Source organism: Aquila chrysaetos, chromosome 8, assembly GCF_900496995.4.
Source record: "Aquila chrysaetos chrysaetos chromosome 8, bAquChr1.4, whole genome shotgun sequence".
Classification (NCBI taxonomy): Eukaryota; Metazoa; Chordata; class Aves; order Accipitriformes; family Accipitridae; genus Aquila; species Aquila chrysaetos.
The window spans coordinates 29,810,045-29,831,515 of NC_044011.1; the positions used below are offsets into that span (position 1 = coordinate 29,810,045).

A 21,471-nucleotide genomic window follows, 5' to 3' on the forward strand; every position below is an offset into this window, starting at 1 on the left:
AGAGTTCTTGATGAACTGAATCCAACGAGATGCTGCGTTACAGCTGTTGCTGGTATTGCTCGCTCTCAGGTTAGCTCGCTGCTACTAAGACCATACATGACAGCTGGGTCCTGCATCCAGCAAAAAGGCAGGCATTCCCCACTGCCACACATCTCCTGTGCCTTGTCCTCTTCCATTCTGCAGTCAAAGGGTTGCAGGCAAGGAAAGGTCAAATTTCAGAGAGGGAATCCAATTCCTCGGAGAGCTTTGAACACACAGAGCCAGCCCCCTAACTTCAGTTATCAACAATTAAATCCTTAGCCTTGGATAAGAGTAAGGCAACATCGGTACAAGTGTTTTCATCTATACCGGTGACATAGGAAGAAAAAAGCCACCTTCCCACTTTTTGCAGTATCTTCTACCCATTCAGTCTTGAAATAAGTCACAACAGAAAGGGCAGGCAACATCTAGCGTACACTGCGTGTTGTCTATTATACCTCTGGATTGCATACATATCGGAGTATTCTTTGACAGATGATAGATGCCAGCAATTTAGTGCTGGTACAACTGCGGGAATGGGTTTTGTAACATCGCTGATGCAGCGATGGGACCAACCTGTTCCCCTCCAAGCTGCAAAGTCCCCATTCTTACCTTTCGGTAATGCCGTCCAAAAATCCCTCCGAGGTATCAATTTCTCACAAGATTCTGCCATCAAGTGAACGATAAATTTAAATGAGGACCTGGCTGCACATGCTGGTGATCGCATGTCCAAACTGCAACACTGACAACTGAAATGACCGCTGCACGATCAGCATGGTTAGGAGGGAATAAACACACAAGTGGCATTGCCTCGTCTTCAGGACAAGCTTTATTAACATTTCGCTTTAACAAACATCATCGTACGAAGGCATTGGTTCTTTAAGTTTTCCAATGCATGGCACAGACAGAAGGAAAAATAACAGACTGGGAGGCAAATTCAGCATGTAAATGACAGAGTAACGGAAGAGGGATGTGTTAACCAATATAGCTGCTAGACTATCTATTAGAAGACATTTTGCAAACAACAGTCTACATTTCTTTGCACAGAAGTAAAAACATAGTTTTGGATCGAGAAAATTACCCTTTTTTAATTTGTAAATTTTTTTTTTTTAAACTTTCCTTTATATCACAAATGTCAGGGTAAGGCAAATCCTGGATGAATCATATGATAAAAACCCCTATTCCCCGAGAAAATAGATCCACATACTCTGTTAAGTTTGTAATTTTAAAAGCAAAGCTGGCATGCACTGCATATAGAGAAAAGTCTTTTTTTTTTTTTCATATATTTTTATTCAAGTGCGTAAAGCAGAACAGTGTTAATTCACAGAGAAAGTTTCTCAGTGCCTTACAGAAAGATTGACTATTAGCTGCAGCAAGTGTGTGACCCATTATTACAGACTATGTCTCAAACATCCCCTTTGGATATCTGTATGGAAGGAAACCCATTCATCATCGGAGCAGTCACCAGCCCGAAGAATATTGTGCCTAACGGTAGGCATGAGCGCTTTCAGGCATAGGAGAAACAACAATCAAGCAGAGCCTGATACTTTGTATGCAAACATCAGCACCAAAGCGTTGCTATTCCCTTTATGCCACCTACTGCAAACACATTGCAGGTTTAAACCAAAATCCTTGTCATAAATCCCTGTGGGGTGATTCTTGGTCTGATGCTTGCTCTTCTACAAAACCAGCTCCTTCCATTTCTGCAGCTCCAGCAAGAGTGGCGGAGACTGCATTGAGGGGCATGGGTTCAGCGTTCACTACTAACTCAGCAGAAGAACTCATGCTGCCACTCTACTCACTTTATGCCTAGTGAAAAACCCCAACAACTCAAACCAAAACCCACCTGAAGACAGACAGATATAGATGCGGCTGCAAATTGTCCTGTAAGGACTTAATAAACTCCTACGTTTCCTTGCTTTACACTTCCTACCTGGGCTTCACGCTTTGCCGCTGCATCCTGGGGCAAATGGTTCATGGTTTCAAAGACTCGCTGCTGTTTGAGGACCAAGGTTAAATGAAAAGTGCAACGAAATTACTGTCAGGGGTTAGAGAGTGTCTAATGTGACACATCTTTGCAGTTTTTTTTTTTTTTTAACTATTGGTCAGTCTTCACAAGGATTTTAAGGAGCCTTTGTCTCCTTGCTGAACCGTCACACCTTGGCAGCCAGCCTCCTGCTTGGCTATCCCTTTGGCTCCCTTGCTAAAACCAAGGCTGGCAATGGCGAGACAGACATCCGACATGCAGATAAGGGCAGCCTACAGCTCCATTAACGTTGCCCATGGGTGAGCACAACAGAAACAAGAACAGAGCTAGATTCAGGGGACTGGGTAGTCCGTTGACTGAAGTTATTGCAGCTCTGCAAAGCTCAGTTCACGCCAGCCGCCTTGGATCTCTTCAACATTTCACAGAGCTCACCGAGTTCATTCCCAGCCCTACGGGGCCAGTTCCCTCACTTACCTAGATGGAGGGAACCCTTCAATCCTGGTCTTTTCACAGCAACCACACAAAAGGGGAATTGAGAAGAGACACACCCAATGCATTTATTCCCCTTCCTCCCGAGGTATTTATCCACTCCTGCCCCACCTATTATGACAGGCCGTTTCAATCATAATCACCTGGTATGGAAAATATACAGGAACATATGGGATGCACACCATGTAGAGGTACTACCCACAAAGCCTCCCACCGCAAAACTGCAATCAGCTGGAGACAAGGTGAAGGAACAGCAGGAAAAAAAAAATCCATGTCCCAAAAGACACGTTCTGTCAAGCATGATCCCAGGGATGGGAAAGAAAAGCAGCAGAGACACCTCAAAGGGAACAAGGAGTCCGTTCAAGGGTGCTCTGTGGAGAACAAGGGCCAGAGGAATGGTACCTAGCAAATTTAGGTAAACTTAGCAATATTATAAACCCAATTCATAGGCTTACGTCAGGTCATTTACTCCTTCCACAGTCGATTCAATTCAGAGTTACACATCGACCGATCTCTGGGACAAATGGGTGACGAAGCAGCTCCTTGAGATCTTCTCTGGTGCTAGTGTCACCTGGGTTAAAAAACCACAGGAGCCAGCACAAAGAAATACTCTTTCGATCCCACCACAAGCAAACATGCTGAAGCTGCACATAGGAAGATACGGGGCTGCCCTTCTAGGGGCTGTACTCTCTGGGTGAAATCTGGGACTCTTCTTGTTTTCCTTTCTAATCCTTTTTTGTCCTGACACCCTTTTGAATTAACCTGCAGCTGACAGCAGCCATCAACTGCTGTAGCCAGTTCTAGGTGTGTTAGGGCCACATTTGACTTGCTGTTACACCAGCAGATGATTTATCACCAAACCTACTCTAGCTGGGATAAACCCAGATCACAGGAGGATAGAGATATGTCTTACCTTGGTTTTTACATATTTTTTTTTCTTTTCTTTTTTTTGGCCAGCTAGTAAATAACTATTTTGGGATTCATGCATATTTGGGAAAAAAAAAAAGAAAGAAAAGAATTAATTACCTTGCTTAACACGATCAAATTACTATCAGCAGCATTTTAAAATGCAGTTTGTAGCACATCACACCCTGGACACAGGTTGCGTGCTTTTCCATTGAGCGTATTGTCTATCAGTTTCAGTTACAGCATGGTTGGGAAACGTATGTGAAACCCTTTTGTTCCTTTTCTAAAAATTTCAGTGCAGCATTTGCTGGCAGAACAATTGACATATGGTGAGACATTCTTATCCAAATAACTGTTAATTGCTTTTTTAAAAAAATTTAAAAAAAATAAATCATGCATATGCAGTAGAAAATATAATGAGGGCTCACATAAGATACAGTGTGAAGTTGTTAAAGCTAGGAGCTGTATTTATCTGAGGCATTGGGATGATAGAGTTAATGAGCAAACTCTGCTTCCAGCATGGACTCAAGGGAATCCGGCCAGCGCCTCTTCTAGCAGCCAGGGTTCGGACACAGCGACCTGCTGGCGGGTGCCGGCAGGAGCTGCCAATCGACAAGCCTGGAGGTGGGCAATGTGCAGGGCTGTCCTTATCAATATTTCTGAGATTATGGAGCATCTAGTCTTGCAAATCCCTAGCACAAGGAGGGCAGTTGTTTATCAGTGTGTGTGGATTATAATCCTTTGTGGCAGTTCGTGTTCTTGAAGAAAATCTCCATTTATATCCTAGGGAACAGTTTTTTTTAAAAAAAAAGGAGGTGGGGGGGAGAATAAACGGGCTCCCACAGGTTGCCTGCAGATAGTACCATAACTGGGAAATAAGATAAAGATGCTAGGAAAGGGGTGGGCCTGGAAACAGGCTACTGATGATATGATGCAGGAGGAAGAGATCCAATATCAGACAGGGACTCACAGTTCAGAAGAAACTGTTGTAATTGCAGGGATAATTGCAAAACATTGTTAGAACTGGGAAGTTATGTTTCTTTCCAACAGGCTTACAGAACAAAATGCAATGAAGAACAAAGAGAAATTAAAGCAGAGAGTCATTTCCCCAAAGCTCCCTCCCACCCAACCCACGGAGCATCTCTGTGTGCTCTTTTCTGCCAAGAATGATGCTGTAGGATGTCAGCGCCTGCCCGTCGGGTTTCCTCGGGTCTCTCCTCTCCTGCATCCTTCCTTCGCCGCAGCGGGGGAGAGAAAAGAAAAAAAGCAAACAAAAAAAGGCAAAATTTCAAATGTCTGTACGGAACCCAGGTCTCATCTTTCTAGCACAGATGATGCCTACAGTTTCTCTTTCTGTCACACACACAGCATGTGTATATGTCACATGGTTTATATATAACAGCCACTATTATCTGTATAGCAAATTGACTGTGCTCATTAGCATTTCTTGGTTTTCCACAGCACTGTGCTACCTAGCTTGATATCAGAGACCCCCAGCTCTGGTAGGTGCTTTGGTGCTAGACCACAGAACATATGTTAAAACCAACATATTAAAATACTAAACATAGCAAGCAAAAGGATCTCCTCGGCTCTGAAAGATGCTAGCGAGACCCTTTGAAGTTTAACAGGCTGATCAATCCTCCCCAGGGACCCGCTCCTTGCAATTAAAACAGTGGCAACAGAGTCATGAGGACCTCGATAGGGAGCTGCGAAGGATTCAATGCCTGCTTCTAATCCTGCACGTGCCATTACAATGCTGGGCAAGACATGGAGCACCCCGGCTTGGGCCTCTATGCTTCAGAAAGGTGCCAGCAGAGCCAGCAGTTGAATTGAAAAGATTTATTGATTGATTGCTAATTGTGGTATTATTCCTGTGAACTCTGCCTTCGTAAAGCAAAAACAACTCCAGCCCAAAACATCCACAGATACTCATTTCCATGTGAAAATGCAGCATGAAACACAGACTTCCAACGGGCCATGTGAAAGCAGTAATAATCGTAGATACCTTTTTTTAAACCGAGGAAGGTTATTAACCTTTCCATGTATTTTTAACAGTGAGGATTTCATTAGTTCCTCTTCCTTTTTTGACTGACAGAACATAAAACCAGAAGCTAGGGGAGGGGGGAGGAATAGTTGCCCAAGCCGTATTTTAATGGCAAGGGCACCTTCTAGTTTTGCTTCAGTACTTTTTACCAGGGACCCCATCAGGCTTATTTCTCACTCCAGCAGTATGGCAGCACATCGTCTATAGTGCTGACAAGGACAAAGGGCTATGGTCAGTAATAAGACCTTGTATTTTAAGTCTCTGTGATACAGTTGCCGCCATTGTAAAGCCACTATAGTTGGTCTTGAGCTACATGAAATCCCATTACAAGCATAAATAACGCATCTTGCTGTATATGATATTGGCATCTCACGACAATCCTATGCTAAAGGAAGCGGTGTGCATTAATGCTTAAAAACTACTTTTGACAGAGAAATGGCAACTGCCTCTTGTAATTGGGGATGAGTCTCGGACTTCTGTCTTCCTACCAAATTATTCATTTTTATCTAGGGGCAAGGCTGTTTATGCCTATGACAAACTCTGCTGCAACAACAACCATTGCACGGTCCTGTTGTAGCAGTATCATTTAGTGTATAAAGCCGTAAAAAGCTCCAAAAGGCAGCAGAGCTCCAGAAGGCAGCTCGCTGACTTTGCCTTGTTTTTCAGTGGTATTGCTACAAGTGACATTAGGCATCGGACAGCCAAGGGCAATAAACCCCTTGTGACGTGAACCTGTTGTTCCCAGAATACAGATCGTACAGAACTTAATTCGGTTCCAACTGGTATAAATTGCCTGTCATTTTCCTAAGCAATGCCAAAAAATGTTCACTCAGTTACTCTTCTGTTCCTTATCTTGGTGCTGTCTTGCCTTCTGATGATCTAAGACTGTGTGCTGTCTAAATCCATTACAGTTGCAGACTGCTACTATAATATTTACTTGACAAATCAGGTCTACTGGGTATTTTAATTTTTTTTGCGTAACATAGGCCATATTAGACAATTTTCCTTTGTATTCTGTCTTTTTTTTTTTTTTTTTTTTTTTTTTGGTAAGGCCTACCTTTAATTAAGGACATTTTTAAAGCAAGTTTTCAAACAGAAACTGAATGGAAAATGGGGGGAAAAAATAGCCAAAAAGGTCTTACCTGTTACTTAAGCTTCCCGCTCTGTTTCCATAGGATCATTTATACTTTCAACTTGACTATTCATTTCAGCTGAAACCAAAATGAGACAGTCATCAAATTCTATTCATGATACTTGTTAAGTTTATCATGTCGAGTAATAACCGCTTCTAACCCAAAGGGGACATTTATTGCATTAAAAATTCTATGCCGTAAATCTGCAAGTCTCTTAGGCCAGCCATCCTAGCCTGCGGTTCCATGGAAATCCCGGCAAGCAGTCCTGCCAGGGTGTAGGCTTCAGCATCGCTAGAAATGCAAGCCTCTGGATCTAGATTTTCCCTTTGGTCCACATCCATCCAGTGTGACTTTGGCGCCCAACCGAGGTGCCTAGCTCAAGAGCTCAAGGACCCTCCTCTGTCTCTGTAGGCCATAGGCAGAGATATAGGTATCTCCAAAGGGTGATTTAGAGTTTCGCTGGGCTAAGTGGTCTCGATCCTGTGATTCAAGCATCCACAGGCTTCTGACAAAGTTCCCAGCAGGACCTGGGGCTGAGCTGTGGGCCAAATGCAGATCCATCTCCAGTTACAGAGATGCTGCTGCTGCCTCCGGGTGTCCTTGAACTGCAAATTGCTGGAGCCTAGGAGAGGATTCAGGGGCAACATCACTATACTCCTACACAGTTCACTTGTGTAATATCCATTTACGAAACCAATCTTCTTTTTTTCATTTAAAATTACTAAAAACTAGGAAATAATTTAAACAGAAGGCTTAAACTCATTTCAGCATGACCTTTGTCAAAAATATCATCTAAACTATGGCAGATGATTGGTCCTATCTAGACTAAATAAAAAAGGGTTACTTCAGCACGTGCATTTTTAAGATTAGTATTTAGTATTTGCTCTGCAATGAATGTGAATGGAGCCATTTATATTAAGACTTTTTTCCTTTCTTTAACCTTGCTTTATGTTGTGGTATCAACTGCAGATTACAAGTCATTTGACGTGGGTGACAAGAAAAAACCTCATACCTGAACAGGAGATTTGGAAACTAAGGGAAGATGGGAAGGGGGAGGGGAAAAAAAGCCGAAAATCAATAACTATGCTACTTCCAGCCAGGCAGTATGATCTCTTTCTGAGTCAATATCATGTCAATACACCTGTTAGGGCTTTGATGAATTATTTGTAAATTATTCATCATCTATATGCAGAACAGATACCGTAATGGCTTCCTGGATGTATGCAATGAATAATAAGAAAAGTATCCGCTCCTGATTATGGAGCTCTGATGCACAACACATTTAGTGATGTTGTGTTCTTTACATGTATTTGCATAGCAAAGACAGGATGCTTAATAAAAAATCATTAAGGGAAGGCTGCTGTGCACTGATGACAGCAGCCTTTCTCAGCCTCATTATACCGGCCAGTTTCACTGCCTCGGTTTTCTGAAAATACCATAAGGCTTCACTCATGTTTTACAGAGATCTGCAAAACTAAAGCTTGATTTAAAACCTGAGGTTAGGCTCCATCAGCATCCCAGATGAGTACACCTCCTTCCCCTTCCTTTTATTATGGCTACGAGCAGTTGACCCCTGCCCGTCGTGCTGATAGCACGTCACATAGAGGGAGTCAAATTGCAAACTGCCTGGGAATGCTTTCAGGGCAACGCGAAAGCATGGAGGAGCCCCGGCGGAGGCGTGCGACCCAGGGCCCCTGCCAGCAGGGAAGCAAGAGGAATCACTGAATCCCACTGTTGTGCAGTGGAAATGGCAGCCAGGCATCCCGCATCACTGGTGCAAAAAGGATCCGCCATGCACGTCGCAGTGGGAAGATGGCTTGCAAGTGCTAAGGCACAGGCGGGTTTCACTATTCGCTTTTTCCTATGTGTTTGTGACTAAGCTCAGCTCTTTGCATTAATGCTGGTAGGGACAGGAAGATCTAACTGAAGGATAAGCTTCTGCAGACCACTGGGTGAACCCCGACAACAGATGTCACTACAAGGCCACCTACACAATTCTCTATATTTAGCTGGAAAATAACACGGCAGCAAAGCATCTACTGCAAGAGCAGATGGAAGAGCTGCCACTGGGTACGGCAGGGATGTGACTCACAGCCCTCGTTGCCTCCCAGCACGAGTTAGTGTCAGAACGACATTGTTAGCCCTGGGCATGCTACATCTGATTGCATTGCAAGCCAAAAGTGGCCTTCTTCCCGCTAAACAATGTTTTAGAGGTGTTAAACTGCTAACTTATGTTAGTGGTCTTTTTGTACCTACCATAATACGCTACAACAGCCAGCAGCTCAGCGAAGCACCTGAAGTTCAAGGAGGCTGCACATCTCCTAAATTCAGTTTTACTTGCTCCCCCTTCTGCAGCTTCATGCAGGGTTTTTTATGCCAGAAACGGACATTTCTGTGCAATGGAAATAGACATTCCTATGCACTCTCCCTGTCTGTTTTCCCTTAAATTTTGGCCTGTTGGGGAGGACCTGTCTGAGACCTCCTCTCTCAATCTATGACCTGCTTAGCAGCTCTCAAATCATGACCAGGGAAGGACTTCCCCCCAAAAGCAAGCAAGTTCCCTGCAAGAGGAGAAGAAATAACCCAGCAAATAGTTCACATCCATCAAAGCGCTGCAGTTGCTGGTGACCCAGTGGATGTGTGTCGGCAGCAAGGCATCCTGCCTCTCCCCTGCAAGAAAGCTACGTGCTTAAAGGTCAGCTAGCCAAGAGTCACAGCATAGCATCTAAGTAGAGAAGACAGGCAAACAGGAGACTGGAAAACCAAGTTTAGAGTCATCTGCGAGAGAGCGAGCACATTTCCCCACCCCAGGATATTATGCTGTAGACCTGGATGGCAGATGAGACCAAAATATTACCATCTTGATTTAAAGAGGAGCTTGGTCAGACTCTTACTTGCAAACATAACCTATTTCATCAGCCACTTCCTAAACAATGTTTCCCCTTTGCATCCACATAACTTGGCTATAGCACATTCAGCTATAACTCCAGACTGCCTAGAAAGAAAACCATCTATCTTGAATTCAACCCACTCTGCAGTGATGAAACACATGAGCCTGTTTACTTGGTAGTTACTTGTTTCTTGGATATTACATCAACACCAAAAAAGCATGAGGGTGTTAGCTGTTGATATCTTGCTTCTATATTGCTTTGGCGAATCACGCAAAAGTCAGGATGCTGATGGCACATTCATCAGCCTGCACCAGCTTATAAAAAAAATGGGAAATTTCAGGTTTGACACTGCCTTAATCTTTTTCTTTTCTCCTATTGTGTCAGCAAGTCAGGATACAGCTTTCCACAGGCTTGAAATAAAAAAGGTGAATGAGTAACCCCATTATAAAAGGAGTGAAGAGTTTGATCCACCTAATACCAGCTGGAAACTAACATCTACCTTAGCAATCTTTAAAGCTTTGGTGGCATAAAAAAAAAAAAAAAAAAAAAAAGACGACTAAAAAAAGGCTGCCAGCAGGGAAAACATCGTTTAGGAAACCAATCACCAAGGGTGGGGTTTGTCATCATTAAAAAATACTGATCAGCAAATCTGTCCTGGGTACGAGAAATTTAATATCCACGGGTCTTCGCTCTAGTGGCTGATGGAGATTGCCAGTAGCAACCTGTATCTCTATCCTTATTCAGGCTTATGTGTGCACCCTCTGACAGCTTTCCTGACGGAGAATCACAGCCAGCTTTCAAATAATAATAATTTCTGAAATATATCACTATTACAGCTCTGCCTACTAGATGAACGAATATGAAGATCCACCTAAGCTTTCTAAACTCTCTGCATTTCTAAGGCACTTTTTGCTGTGACATGGTACATGAAATTAAAACACAAGAGCTGGGCTGCCAAGGGGTACCTGGTGATATATGCTTGTGATTGCAGCTGTGAAGTGATGAGCTCTCCTGGGGCGGGAGGAAGAGGACCAGAGAAAAATAGGCAATTTACATAAAAATTACCATCAAAGGGAACCTTTTTCTGTTTTTTTTAAAAATCTCATATAGTACCCGGTACATTAAAAATTTTAGGGCTTTTTTTCAGCAAATCTTAACCCTTCAGATAAAACAGAGCATGGGGAGTTTGATCCTTCCTCTGTTCTGCTTTTTTTAAACACGTAATAAATGTCCACAAGAAAAAAAACACCCTATAATATAATCCCAATAGCAATTTAAGCTGGAGAGAAATGAAGACTTCCCTGAACAGCAGAGTATTCTTTTGCAGCCTTAGCAAACACCCTTTTCCTGTCCTTTCATATAACTTAGAAAGTTAACAGAAAAGGAAGTTACAGGATGAGTTATATGTAGACGACCTTACACGATAAGCAAGATTTGAAACAAAGAAACCTATCAAGATCATAATTTCAGAAGCTGTCAGCTGATGCAGCTGTGCTGTGCTACAGCACACATTACAAGAGCTATATGATCGTTTTTCTTTCCAGCAGGAAATCCCTTAAGATATTCTTTTAGTAAATTTGGATTTGTTTTCACTAAGTAGCCCAGACCATTCCAGGGATTTGAAATTCAAATATTTTAATGTGACTATGACTTTTTGGTTTGTTTGTTCAGAGGATGAGGAGAGAAGGCTGGTTTGGCTTTATTCTGCACACTCACTAGTAATAGCATAATCTCTAGTATTTAAAAAAAAAAAAAATCCATTATGCATGCTTTCTTTTCCTATTCTTGCAAAAACTTCCCTACAGGCCAGTATCTAAATCAGCCACCGATTCAAATGCTGCAGCACGATCTGACATCAGAGAAAGGAAATCAGCATTAGATTCTTTGTGTAACTAAAATAAAAAATAATATAATTGTTTTGTCTTTGAGATGTAAAAAAGTATGCCTTGAATTTATACTATGTCAATGCTGAAGAGGTTAAAGAAGGAATCAAAAATCAGTCTTTGCTACAGAGAGGGGTCCACTTCACAATAATAAAACAGGGACTGGAACCCCAATTCCAAAAGCACTGCCTTTTGGAGCAGTAAAGAGGGCTTTTTGGGTAAAAACCAAGAAAGCCCCTTATGTAGCTTTGTTAAGCTATAAGAGCCTATCTAGAGGAGCAATAAAGGGTTCGCCTCACCAAAACCCAAGCATCGGGGCCCTGATTCCATCCAGTATTTCTTTACACACAGAAAGAGCCTAGAAAGCCTTTTTTGTTGTTGTTTACGAATATGTTAGGCACTGCAGAGCTGGCACACCATCCTGGTACTCAGCCCTTGCTGGGTCCTTGCCAGACAGATGGGTCATCTGCTCGCTGAGGTCAATAAAAAAAAAAAAATTCCTTTCAAAGTCAGGAGATTTGGCTTGATAATGTCCACAAACCTGACTGCAACTGCTGTTGGGTCACCAAATCATGACAGTTTTATCAATAGTAAATGTTCTAGGGAGAGAACTTCCTTCTGCTACCAGACTGAGCTAAGCAGGGACTCTGAATGAGGAGAAGGGAAATTGGCTCCGAGCTAGGAGGAGGCCAACATACGAGCTCAGAGTGGTTATGCAGCCAACGCTTGCCCCATGATGGAGTTGGGCACTAGCACCGGAATTTTCAAAATACTATCTTATGAATCCTGTATGAGACCAAACACATCCTGGCCAATTTGATATCCAGACCAAAATTATGGTGGGCCTCAAATATTTAGCTAAAAAGCAAGTGGACTGAACATAACAACGGAACACATAAACCCAGTCAACTAGAAAAGCAGGGCTATGGCACTGAAAGGTACTTCCACCAGACTTCCAAGACAGCAGAGATGTACAAATTCTCAGGAAGACTCAGTTGAAGAGAGTATAAATATAACTCCTATTTTTGGGGGGAAGTGTAGAAACAAACCCCAGAAAGGTATCCTTCGTATCCGCCTCAGGACAATTAAAATATTAGAACAACATACCATCCTTATTTGAAACGTCTGCTGCTTCACATGTGAGGTCAACTTTCATAGGCTCCACAGAAGTTTCCTCTTTCCCTTGCATCCCTGTAAGACAAGCCAAAGAAGGAGAAAAATCAATACTTACAGTACCCGATTAATGTATAATTCTCAACTCCGTATGCCTGGTTTTTTTTTCCTTTTCTTCTGGCATGCTCTTACCTTTATAGATTCTGCTGCTGTATAGCGGCAGCCATTAGAGAAAAAGGCAGAGGATATAGGGGGAGGAACATAGTCTGAAAATAATTGCTTGAATATTTGTAGCAATCTGCATGCTTTTCTAACTGGGATTGTTAAAACCACATCATGGTGTGTGCTTCTGCCTCCCTGCCATTCTTTCCCCATCATTTTTGAAGAATCCCTTCTGCTCATAAAATGCAATATATGATGGGGATGTAATCACACTTATAAAGTTTCTCTAGCTAGCAGAATAAAAATAGATACAGTGAGAGTTCAAATATACCAGGTAGTCAGACACAAACTAGAATTTGAATTTAGGAAAACGCATTTTATCGTTGTAACTCAACATTTCTATCTCTTCTGCCTCCGGCTTGTCTGGAAGCTTAGATTCAATCTCCTAACAATATTTGAAATGGGAAAAAAAAAGTGGTTTTGCTCTTTCATCCGGAGTTCTTCTAATATTCTGACATTTAGCGTGCCAAGAAGCCAATTTTTAGTTAATTTCTGATTTAGCTACTTCTCTACTTTTGTGGCTGCTATACAGCCTGTTGCACCTATCCTGCGTTTGAACTACAGGGTGTGAAGCTATTGATTGCTAAGCAATCCAGACATTTGGGTGGTTATTATGAGACAGCAAAGCGTAGCAAGCACCAAGACATCTCAAAACCAGTTTACTCTTAAACTGAAATCATTTACTTTTTCAGCAACAGAGATTAAATGTTCACAGTCCCACAACCACCTCCCTCCTCTTTCTGTGGAAGGCTAGAGTGGGTTTTTTTAATGCACTTCAGTGCACTACAGTTATTTTGTCCATAAACACATATCTACCACTGAATTTTTCAACCAGTTTTTCCTTCTAATTGTATCTGCAAGCCACTACATTTTCATGGAGATTTTAGTCTCCTCTGTGCTCTCTATGTTGGCAATGCTATTCTCACAGGCAACTTCCAGCACACTATCTATGGTCCTACCAAGCATAAAAATGCTAAGACAAGAACACAGCACATACAAAACCCAACAAAAAATAGCCACTGGAAAGCTGAATTAGCCATCTTGGCAAGCATGGGGGAAAGTGGGATGGATGACTTTACAGTGATGGAGATGTCACCCATAATTTTAATAGATCTTAGTATTACTGCAGAAATCCTTTGGTGAATCGTTGTATCACCAGCTCTACCTCTTCCTCACTGGTTTAAAATTATCTCCCTGTACAAACAAACAAAATGCCTGTAAACATCTGTGACTGTGAACCCTGCATGTCAGTGAATGCCTGAGATGGCCCCTTTGAGGGTGCGTCAAATCCCTGATGCTTCTCCAGGGAATTCAGGAGAGTGAGTATGGTTTTCTCCTGAGGTTTGTTACGCACCAACAGGCCTAAGCTTTCCCAGCAGTTGCCCACCGCTCTTTTTGGCTCACAGAAAGGATAAACCCAGGTCACTTCATCACAGAAGCATGCACACATGGCAGGAACTTGTCAAGTACAAGGCTGAGAAGGTATGTTCAAAATCCCTGCCTGACTTCTCCTAGCAAAATCAATATGAAATTTGGGTGACTATGAAAGCACTGATTGATCAAGGAAGATACACTGAAATTCAGGTTGTGCTACATTTTGATTAGCGGGGGGGAAGCAGAAAAGCAAGATTTTGGAAAATTAACTGTTCCACCACAAGTACAGCCTGCAGCGGACGCAGCCCTTCCCACCAAGACACTCAGATGTCTGATGTAGGGATTTGGGATCCCTGCTAAATAGCAATGCATGCTGACTGACAGCTGATGCCTCTGAATCTGACTTTGCCTCCTCTAAAACATCGTCTGTTAACCAAGTAAAGCAGATAAGATAGCACAGGTTACATCTTGGCTCCCAGTTTCTCTAACAGCTAGAGATAGCTAGTCTCTCTCCTGTTGTCAGCTCTTAAAGACGCCTGCGTGAGGTTCCCAGGCCCTATCCCAAGATCTCCCGTTAACTAGCCAGCACACCTGGCTTCACCACACTGCCGAAGGGTTTCTCGCTTTCAACTTCAGAAATCTCTCATGCAGCTGACAGGTGCAAAGGATTATTGGCACAGCGTTAGGTGAAGACAGAGCCTAATTAAAGAGAAGACATTTTGTTCATACGCATGCGTGTGTGCATATGCACATGTGCTAATTAGCGCTGCCGTTGCAGGGACGAAAGCAGAAGGCATTGAGGGCCCTCAATACCAAAAGCTACAGGTTCGCCTCTCGGGGTAGGCAGCCCTAGAGAGAGGCTGGAAAGAGCAACAACAGCAGCAGCAAATTTGCAAAATTACTTTTTGAGAGGTTTAGGGACATAAACATTGTCAGAAGAACACTAATGTGTTTTCTGCTTTTTCACCTTCTTTCCAAGTCTCAATAGCTGATTCCGCATCCCTTCTTGGAAGGGAATATGGCCATATCGGGTTTTTTTTATAGTGTATGTTGATTGTTGGATATTGTCAGCAAGAAAATGATAGTGGGAAACAATGTTCAGGGACAAACAAGGCAGAAGATATTTTAAACCTTAACAAAGCTAAGCACCACTGCAAACCTTGGGAGGAGGCTTGCACATTATATCATCCAATTTTGGGGAAGACTTTCAAACTCGGTTAATATAAATCTTCATTTCTTCCATTGCTATTATTGTGGGTGGGCGACAGGAGCATTCACTATACTGCCATGCATCTGGAAAGGGTATTATCCAAAAAGCTTCTTCCCTGCCGTGCAGTAAAACCAAGTGCCACACAGAAACGAGCCCGTTTCACATAAACAGCAGAACTCAATCAATACCAGAACCGCCTTGACAACCAATTTATTCTAGAGGCCTTCCTTCACCCCCTTGTTTTGATTGCTTCAGGTTAGAGCACAAACAAGCGAGGTATTTCGGGTCTCTCAGCAGGAGCTGAGAGTTACCGAAGGGGAGGGAGCCTGGGAGATACCACTTTCAATTTCAATTACCATTTCCAATTGCGCTCCTGACAGAGCTCGTTACCTGAACCCTTTGCAGTCTGGTTACACAACCAGCCTAGCACTAAGTGACAACAGGCTTCTGGCACCGGCAAGGACGGCTCCCAGCCTTTTGAAATGCATAAGACAAGTATATACCAGGAAGATCAAAATCTCTGTACTGTTACTTCATCTTTTTTTTCCTCCTTTATAGTCACAATCTGTCAATATTTCCACGTGGTTACAGCTAATACACTGTTCTTTCTCTAGAGAAACGTGGTTCCAGATTCATGCATGATTCACAAGATTAACATGAAGATGTGGTGGTTGTTGGTACATTAGCATCAATTTTAAAAGTGCCCAAGTACAGAGGTCAGACATCTATTCTCCACACCCCTGATAAATCCTAATAAGTAAAAAGTGTAAAAAGTGTAAAAAGTGTAAAAAGTGTAACCCTCCCCCTTCCCCTCGTCCTCCTCCCTTTGCACAAGGTTTACATCTATTTCAAGTGATAAAAGCAGGCAACTATGCAGGCTTAGAAGCTGTAACACACAGCAATCCATAAAACTCATTTTTACTTGACCATCAGCAAGGCTTTGCTGTGTACTGAAGAGCACCTTTGTAATCAGTAGAGAGAGGCAGGCTCCTCTCCCAGGTAATTCAAAGCAAAATCCCAATGTAGTGTCCCCAGAATTGATGAATCATTCCTGGAAGGCACCTGAACTAGGTTTCTGCTCTGAGCTGCCCACCTTAAGGGAGTTTATTTCTCTTTGCTGAATACTGAGGGAGCCTGGGAGATTGGGCTCTCTCTGCAGAGCCCAGCCTTCGAGCCCAGCCTTGGCAGTCCTTGCATGGGGCTTGGGTAATAAATGAGTACTGTCAGTGCAATCAAGCAACACCAAGATAACTTAAATCTTAAAAATTCCCCAATTTTAGAAGTCTTGCAACTAAGTGGGAAATCCTGGTCCCTAAGATCATTCTGAGTATTTGAGGAAGAAAAGAGTTATCAATAATACAACAGTCCAGACAACTACTATTTTTACAGGCAAAATGGCAAGGTTATTATTCCCGTAACATGTCTGCCCAGCAATTTTGGGAGTTGCCACAGGAATTCCAATAAAATACTATCCTGCCCATGGGCAATTTGCAACCAGGGGAAATTCATTAGTTGTAAATTATTTGTAGAGCAGTTCCTTCTACTCATGTTACATACTTTGAAAAAACCACCTCTGTCGTTATGCAATATGAAAACCACATTGCAGCTATTCTGAACAATCCAGATTTCCCTGATTCATACCCATTGAATAAAATTTATTATTTTGAGTTTAGCTGTAAATACACTTCCCCTAATTGGGAGACTCTGAGAGACAGAGGCTCATTAAAATCCAAATTTCTCTGGTCAAAAATTGAAGGCACCATTTTTCATCCACAACAACAAAAAACACAGACGAAGCTCTTCTGACACACAGCTGCATTGTCTTATCTGTCAAAACCAGTTCCATTTTTCTTGCTCTGCAAATAGCCAGAGCTGTTTTTTCCTTCTTCCCACTCATTTCACTGTAGCTCTTTGCTAATGTGACTCTCAAGCCTTCATGTACTTTGTTTACCGCTGTATTTTAATAGCATTATAAATGCTGCTTCACTTAGAAACTGAAGCTGTCCATGATACAAGGGCTCAGTTTGACTCCGGTTCAACACCTCCATCTGGGATGACTGACCCTTTTAACCAGACCAGATTCTACTACATAAAAGATTCATGCTGTCTTCTTGTATGGCTCTACATGCAAAACCACCCAACCTGCTGCTCTTGGGGCTCTAAAACAAACACAGCAATCACGGTCCGTCTGTACTTTGTTATGTTCAAGTCTGCGGGCAGTTTTCTCCCTCGCTATCCTTCTGCAACACATAGGTCGAGCACAACAGCGCCGAGTCTGCAGGAACGGCACTGCTGCAAAAGTGCCTCTCGCTATTCAGTGCGGCTTCATTAACAACAAACACCTCCACCTGTTAAATCGCAAATATTCTACCTTGATCAACCCCATCCCCGCCCCCCAGCAATTAGGCACCATAGAGATGAAAAGAAAACTCAAGGACGCAGATTCCCGAGGGGGGTGTGCTGGCCAGGACGCTAGCTTTGCGGGGCTTTTGAAGGCACTAAGCATTATTTCTTAATGCCACGCGTGGGCTGTCAGGATTCACGTTGCAGCCCCTTCATCGTTAAATGGAGTATTTACCCTCCCTTTTGGCATTTTGGCTTTGTCTCCCAGAGTAACCTAGTGCAATGAAGCTCCCCATCCCTCCAGTGTAGCGTGCATCATCTCAGCTCTCTGTGTTTGTGCACGCAACTGTACCTAAAGGCATCGCACTGCTTCCAGCCACTGTTATTTCCAGCTCAAGCTGAACCACAATTTTTTTTAACACGATTTAAAAGTGTCTAAGATCCGCTTATCCCTATCCCCTTCCAGCCCTTTATTAAACATACTGTTAGTAAATCTCATTATGCCTCCTTTTCCCTAAAGGTGGGAATGGGAGGGTAGTGAGGATTGTCTCTCAGCAATATGGTCCATAAGACCCATACAAATTGGGCATCTCTAAAATTGCTAATGCCCATCAGGAGCTCTTTGTATCTTTTGTCTCTCTGTAACAACAGGATAAACCTGCACGCAGCAGGCTCTTGATGAATACAAGGGCGTATCATTTTAAGGAAAGCCCTTTTTGAATTTTTTATTCTGAAAAAGCCTTAGCTGTGCAAGAGGCCATGATGCTGTTTTCCAGATGCTCTTTTTGTGAAACCTCTCATCAGAGAAGCCTGCAGCACAGAATATCTGAAATTGAGCACCCAGAAGCTTTCATTGCAGTCCTCAATCGCTGGCTGTTAACAGAAGTAAAATGTTGCCTGGTTGTACTCAAACTAGTAGATCACCTGTCCCGAATGGCTTCCAAAGCCCTTGTGCTCCACTTCCCTGCCTACAAATAACGCAGATAGCATGTCCAGTGGTATTATGAAAAGTGAAGGGTTTCTGAATTAATACAAATGGCAAGATTATTTACCTTTCTTTCCCATTCTGTCATTTTCCCTTCCACCCTCAACCATTTATGAAACTCTTAAGTGATTTGGTTCAGTTCCTGATCACTAGCTTCCTGATCCTAAAAAGCTGCATAGGTGTGAGGAATTACAGCACTGAAGGACGCTTGCACGTAAGCCGCAGGAAATTTCCAGGTCTCCTAAGGCTCAGCTTTCACCAGGGGAATGATGTTGGGCATTCAGTTGGGCATTTTTCTAATTCCACAGCCATGGGAGCAAGCCTGCTGAACGACCGCCAGCTGCCAGAATGATACGTGAACCTCCACTCCCATCACAACATTATTTCCTCTGCACACTCACCATGCTCATTACCATGTACCTAGTCTCTCTCCAGCTGTCCTCGTACAGCTACTTTAATTCCTCTTTGCACCACTAATCTGGGGTGAGGACTCGGTCCTTAATTTTGAAGAACTGATCCGGGAGGCCAATGGCTTTAATAGGCTTTGCTTTCCCCTCCAACATGAACAACTTAATAGCTCGTGCTGCTGCTGGATTTTCCATCAGCACATACTGTGCCCCTATTCCACTTCAATCTTGCATTCACTGTATTTTCTAAGCATTTCAAATGATCTTGAGACAACCACAGCAAATCAACAGACTGAAAGCAAAGAGGTCCTGTATCTCCTAAGTTGGGCAGGTTTGTCAGAATGACACACTGTTTGTTTCAGAAAAGGGAAAGAAACTTCCCGTTTCCCTCCAAAGGAGCAACTCCAAACAGAAAAGATCGTGCCAGTCCTCAGTCCTGAGCAGCTCCACGAGAACTAGGTGTGTGCTGGGAGTGAATAGAAACAATATTTATGAAAGAAATTACAAAGAAAGGGTGGGGAGGGAGAGGGTAAGAACCTGAGAGGACACAAATAGCAAATTGCCCAAGAACTGGCAGTTAGAAAAGTTCCTTTCAGGCAAGCACCCTCATCTTTTATAAAGTCCCTGCTCTCCAGCTACAGGGGAGAGGACGATGGGGTGAAAAAGTGCGCCATCCGCACAGGACAAAAGGAGGCTTTGCCTGAGTTTCTGATAACATGCAGGCGGGGCTGCTCGCCCTTATGGCTGCAACAATTTATTCCTGGGGTCACTGCTTCTGAAAGAGATTACTGCTGAGTTGAAGAGTAGCCTTGGAAAATATTCTGTTCAATTCCTTTTCAAGGAGACTATTGCCAAGTATATGAAGAATGAGCTTCAAAGTAGCAGGGAACAGCAGCAGAAGGGTAAATAAGGAGGGTGTATGGATCTACCTGAAAGGCAGTTACAATACACAGTGTGGAGAAAGACTCTTCCCTGTTATTTATCCAGAGACCACAACCTAAATTTTGCAGCTTAAATTAAAACAGAATATTCACAGCGAGGAGAGGCACATGAAGTTCAGCAAAGTTCTGCTAATAGACATAACCTTGCAGGTATGCTGTAATTTTTAAACATCTTGTGATATTAAGATACAACAGCCAGCATGAAAAATAAAAATTAATTAAAAAACCCCCAAACACCAAAAAAGCAAACCTCAATAAAAACTTGGATAACCAGAGGTAGAGTATACAACACACGCAGCTGAAATGTCTTGCTCTTTGGAAAGAGTACTTGCATTTCTAAAGGCTCATCACCTCCTGACCCAGCACTCTGTTTTAATTTTTAGAAACCTGTTAGCTTCCTAAAACCAAGCTGAACATAATATGAAACTCATTTGCTTGAAAAGAAGTGGTAATTGGCAGCACTCAATAACAAAGACCTCACAGGTGATACTTGTATCTGTTTCCCCTACTGAGACACATGTTCAATAATGATCATTTTTCAAAAACAATTACAGAACCATACCCTTTTCTTTTTTTAACTGAGCTCTGCTCTGACTCCTTCAAAGCCAAAATTTTACAGTCAGCTTTAACTATATGGTGATAAACACAAATCTGCTCTAAAGGACTAATTTTGCTACTGAGCTCCTCACCTCTTCCAGTTCTCAGGGCTCTTGTCTCGGACCTGCATGGTGACTCATCAAAATATAACAGATGTTTAAATAAAACACACACACAGGCACACTTGTGTGTATATATTTACGTTCAAGGGCAGTAAGCAATTTTTCATAAATAAATGGCTGGGAGTTGTTTTCCCTCTGTAAAGAAGGGAATAGCCAAGTGATAGATGGTGGTGCTGGATGTATTACCCAAGGCGATGCTCCCCATTCTGCTTCGGAAGTGCCACGTGCCCTGTGGAGAGAAGCCATCGCTGAAATCTGGCTTCTGGAGATTCATGCAGCTTTCACTGTCAGAGGATGTCATTAATGCTGATTGCTGCCCCCATTTCTCCGGTGAAAGCCTGCCACCCTCCTCTACAACAGTAAGTGAGCCAACGCCAGCCAGCCTCAAAGGAATGGGAGGGAAAGCAAACATATTGCAAGTGCTGTATTACCTCCTAAGTATGGATGCCATTTTTAATCTCTACTGGTAACTGGATGAATACAAGACCAAAATTTTACAATGATGACGTGGAGTAAGATGTTTCCCCAGGAAATAACTACATCAAGGGGTGGTCTAACCTCCAGCTGCCCAATGCCAGCAGGCAATAACCACATCCTCCTCTGAACAGAGAGCATACAGAAATAAGCCATGATAGAACCAAAATTCCCAAATCACAGCACTGTCAGAGGGAATCGCATGCCACCTACTCCCAAACCGAGACAAGCCTAAAAGAACAAGCTAGCTACTACTGTGGGCATTTCAGCTCCATGGTGGCAATCATGCTCTTCTACCCATTTCAGTAGCATGTCTTAAAAATCAGCTTTTA

The 21,471-nt window shown here is 42.8% G+C and overlaps 1 protein-coding gene across 3 annotated transcripts in view; it reads right to left on the reverse strand.

Annotated features, from left to right (window-relative positions):
- Window positions 1-829: 829 nt before the first annotated feature.
- MACROD2 (mono-ADP ribosylhydrolase 2) overlaps window positions 830-21,471 on the reverse strand; it is a 905,745-nt gene continuing 885,103 nt past the window's right edge. For 2 of the 3 annotated variants that reach the window (XM_030021604.1, XM_030021603.1), the window contains exons 17-19: window positions 12,459-12,542; window positions 6,587-6,655; window positions 830-4,633 (exon numbers count right to left, since the gene is read on the reverse strand). In XM_030021604.1, coding sequence (XP_029877464.1) covers window positions 6,594-6,655; window positions 12,459-12,542 — 146 coding nt within the window. In that variant the 3' untranslated portion in view covers window positions 830-4,633; window positions 6,587-6,593. Of the gene's footprint in view, window positions 4,634-6,586; window positions 6,656-12,458; window positions 12,543-21,257; window positions 21,264-21,471 lie in introns of all 3 variants that reach the window. The other variant, XM_030021602.1, reaches the window with a different exon arrangement.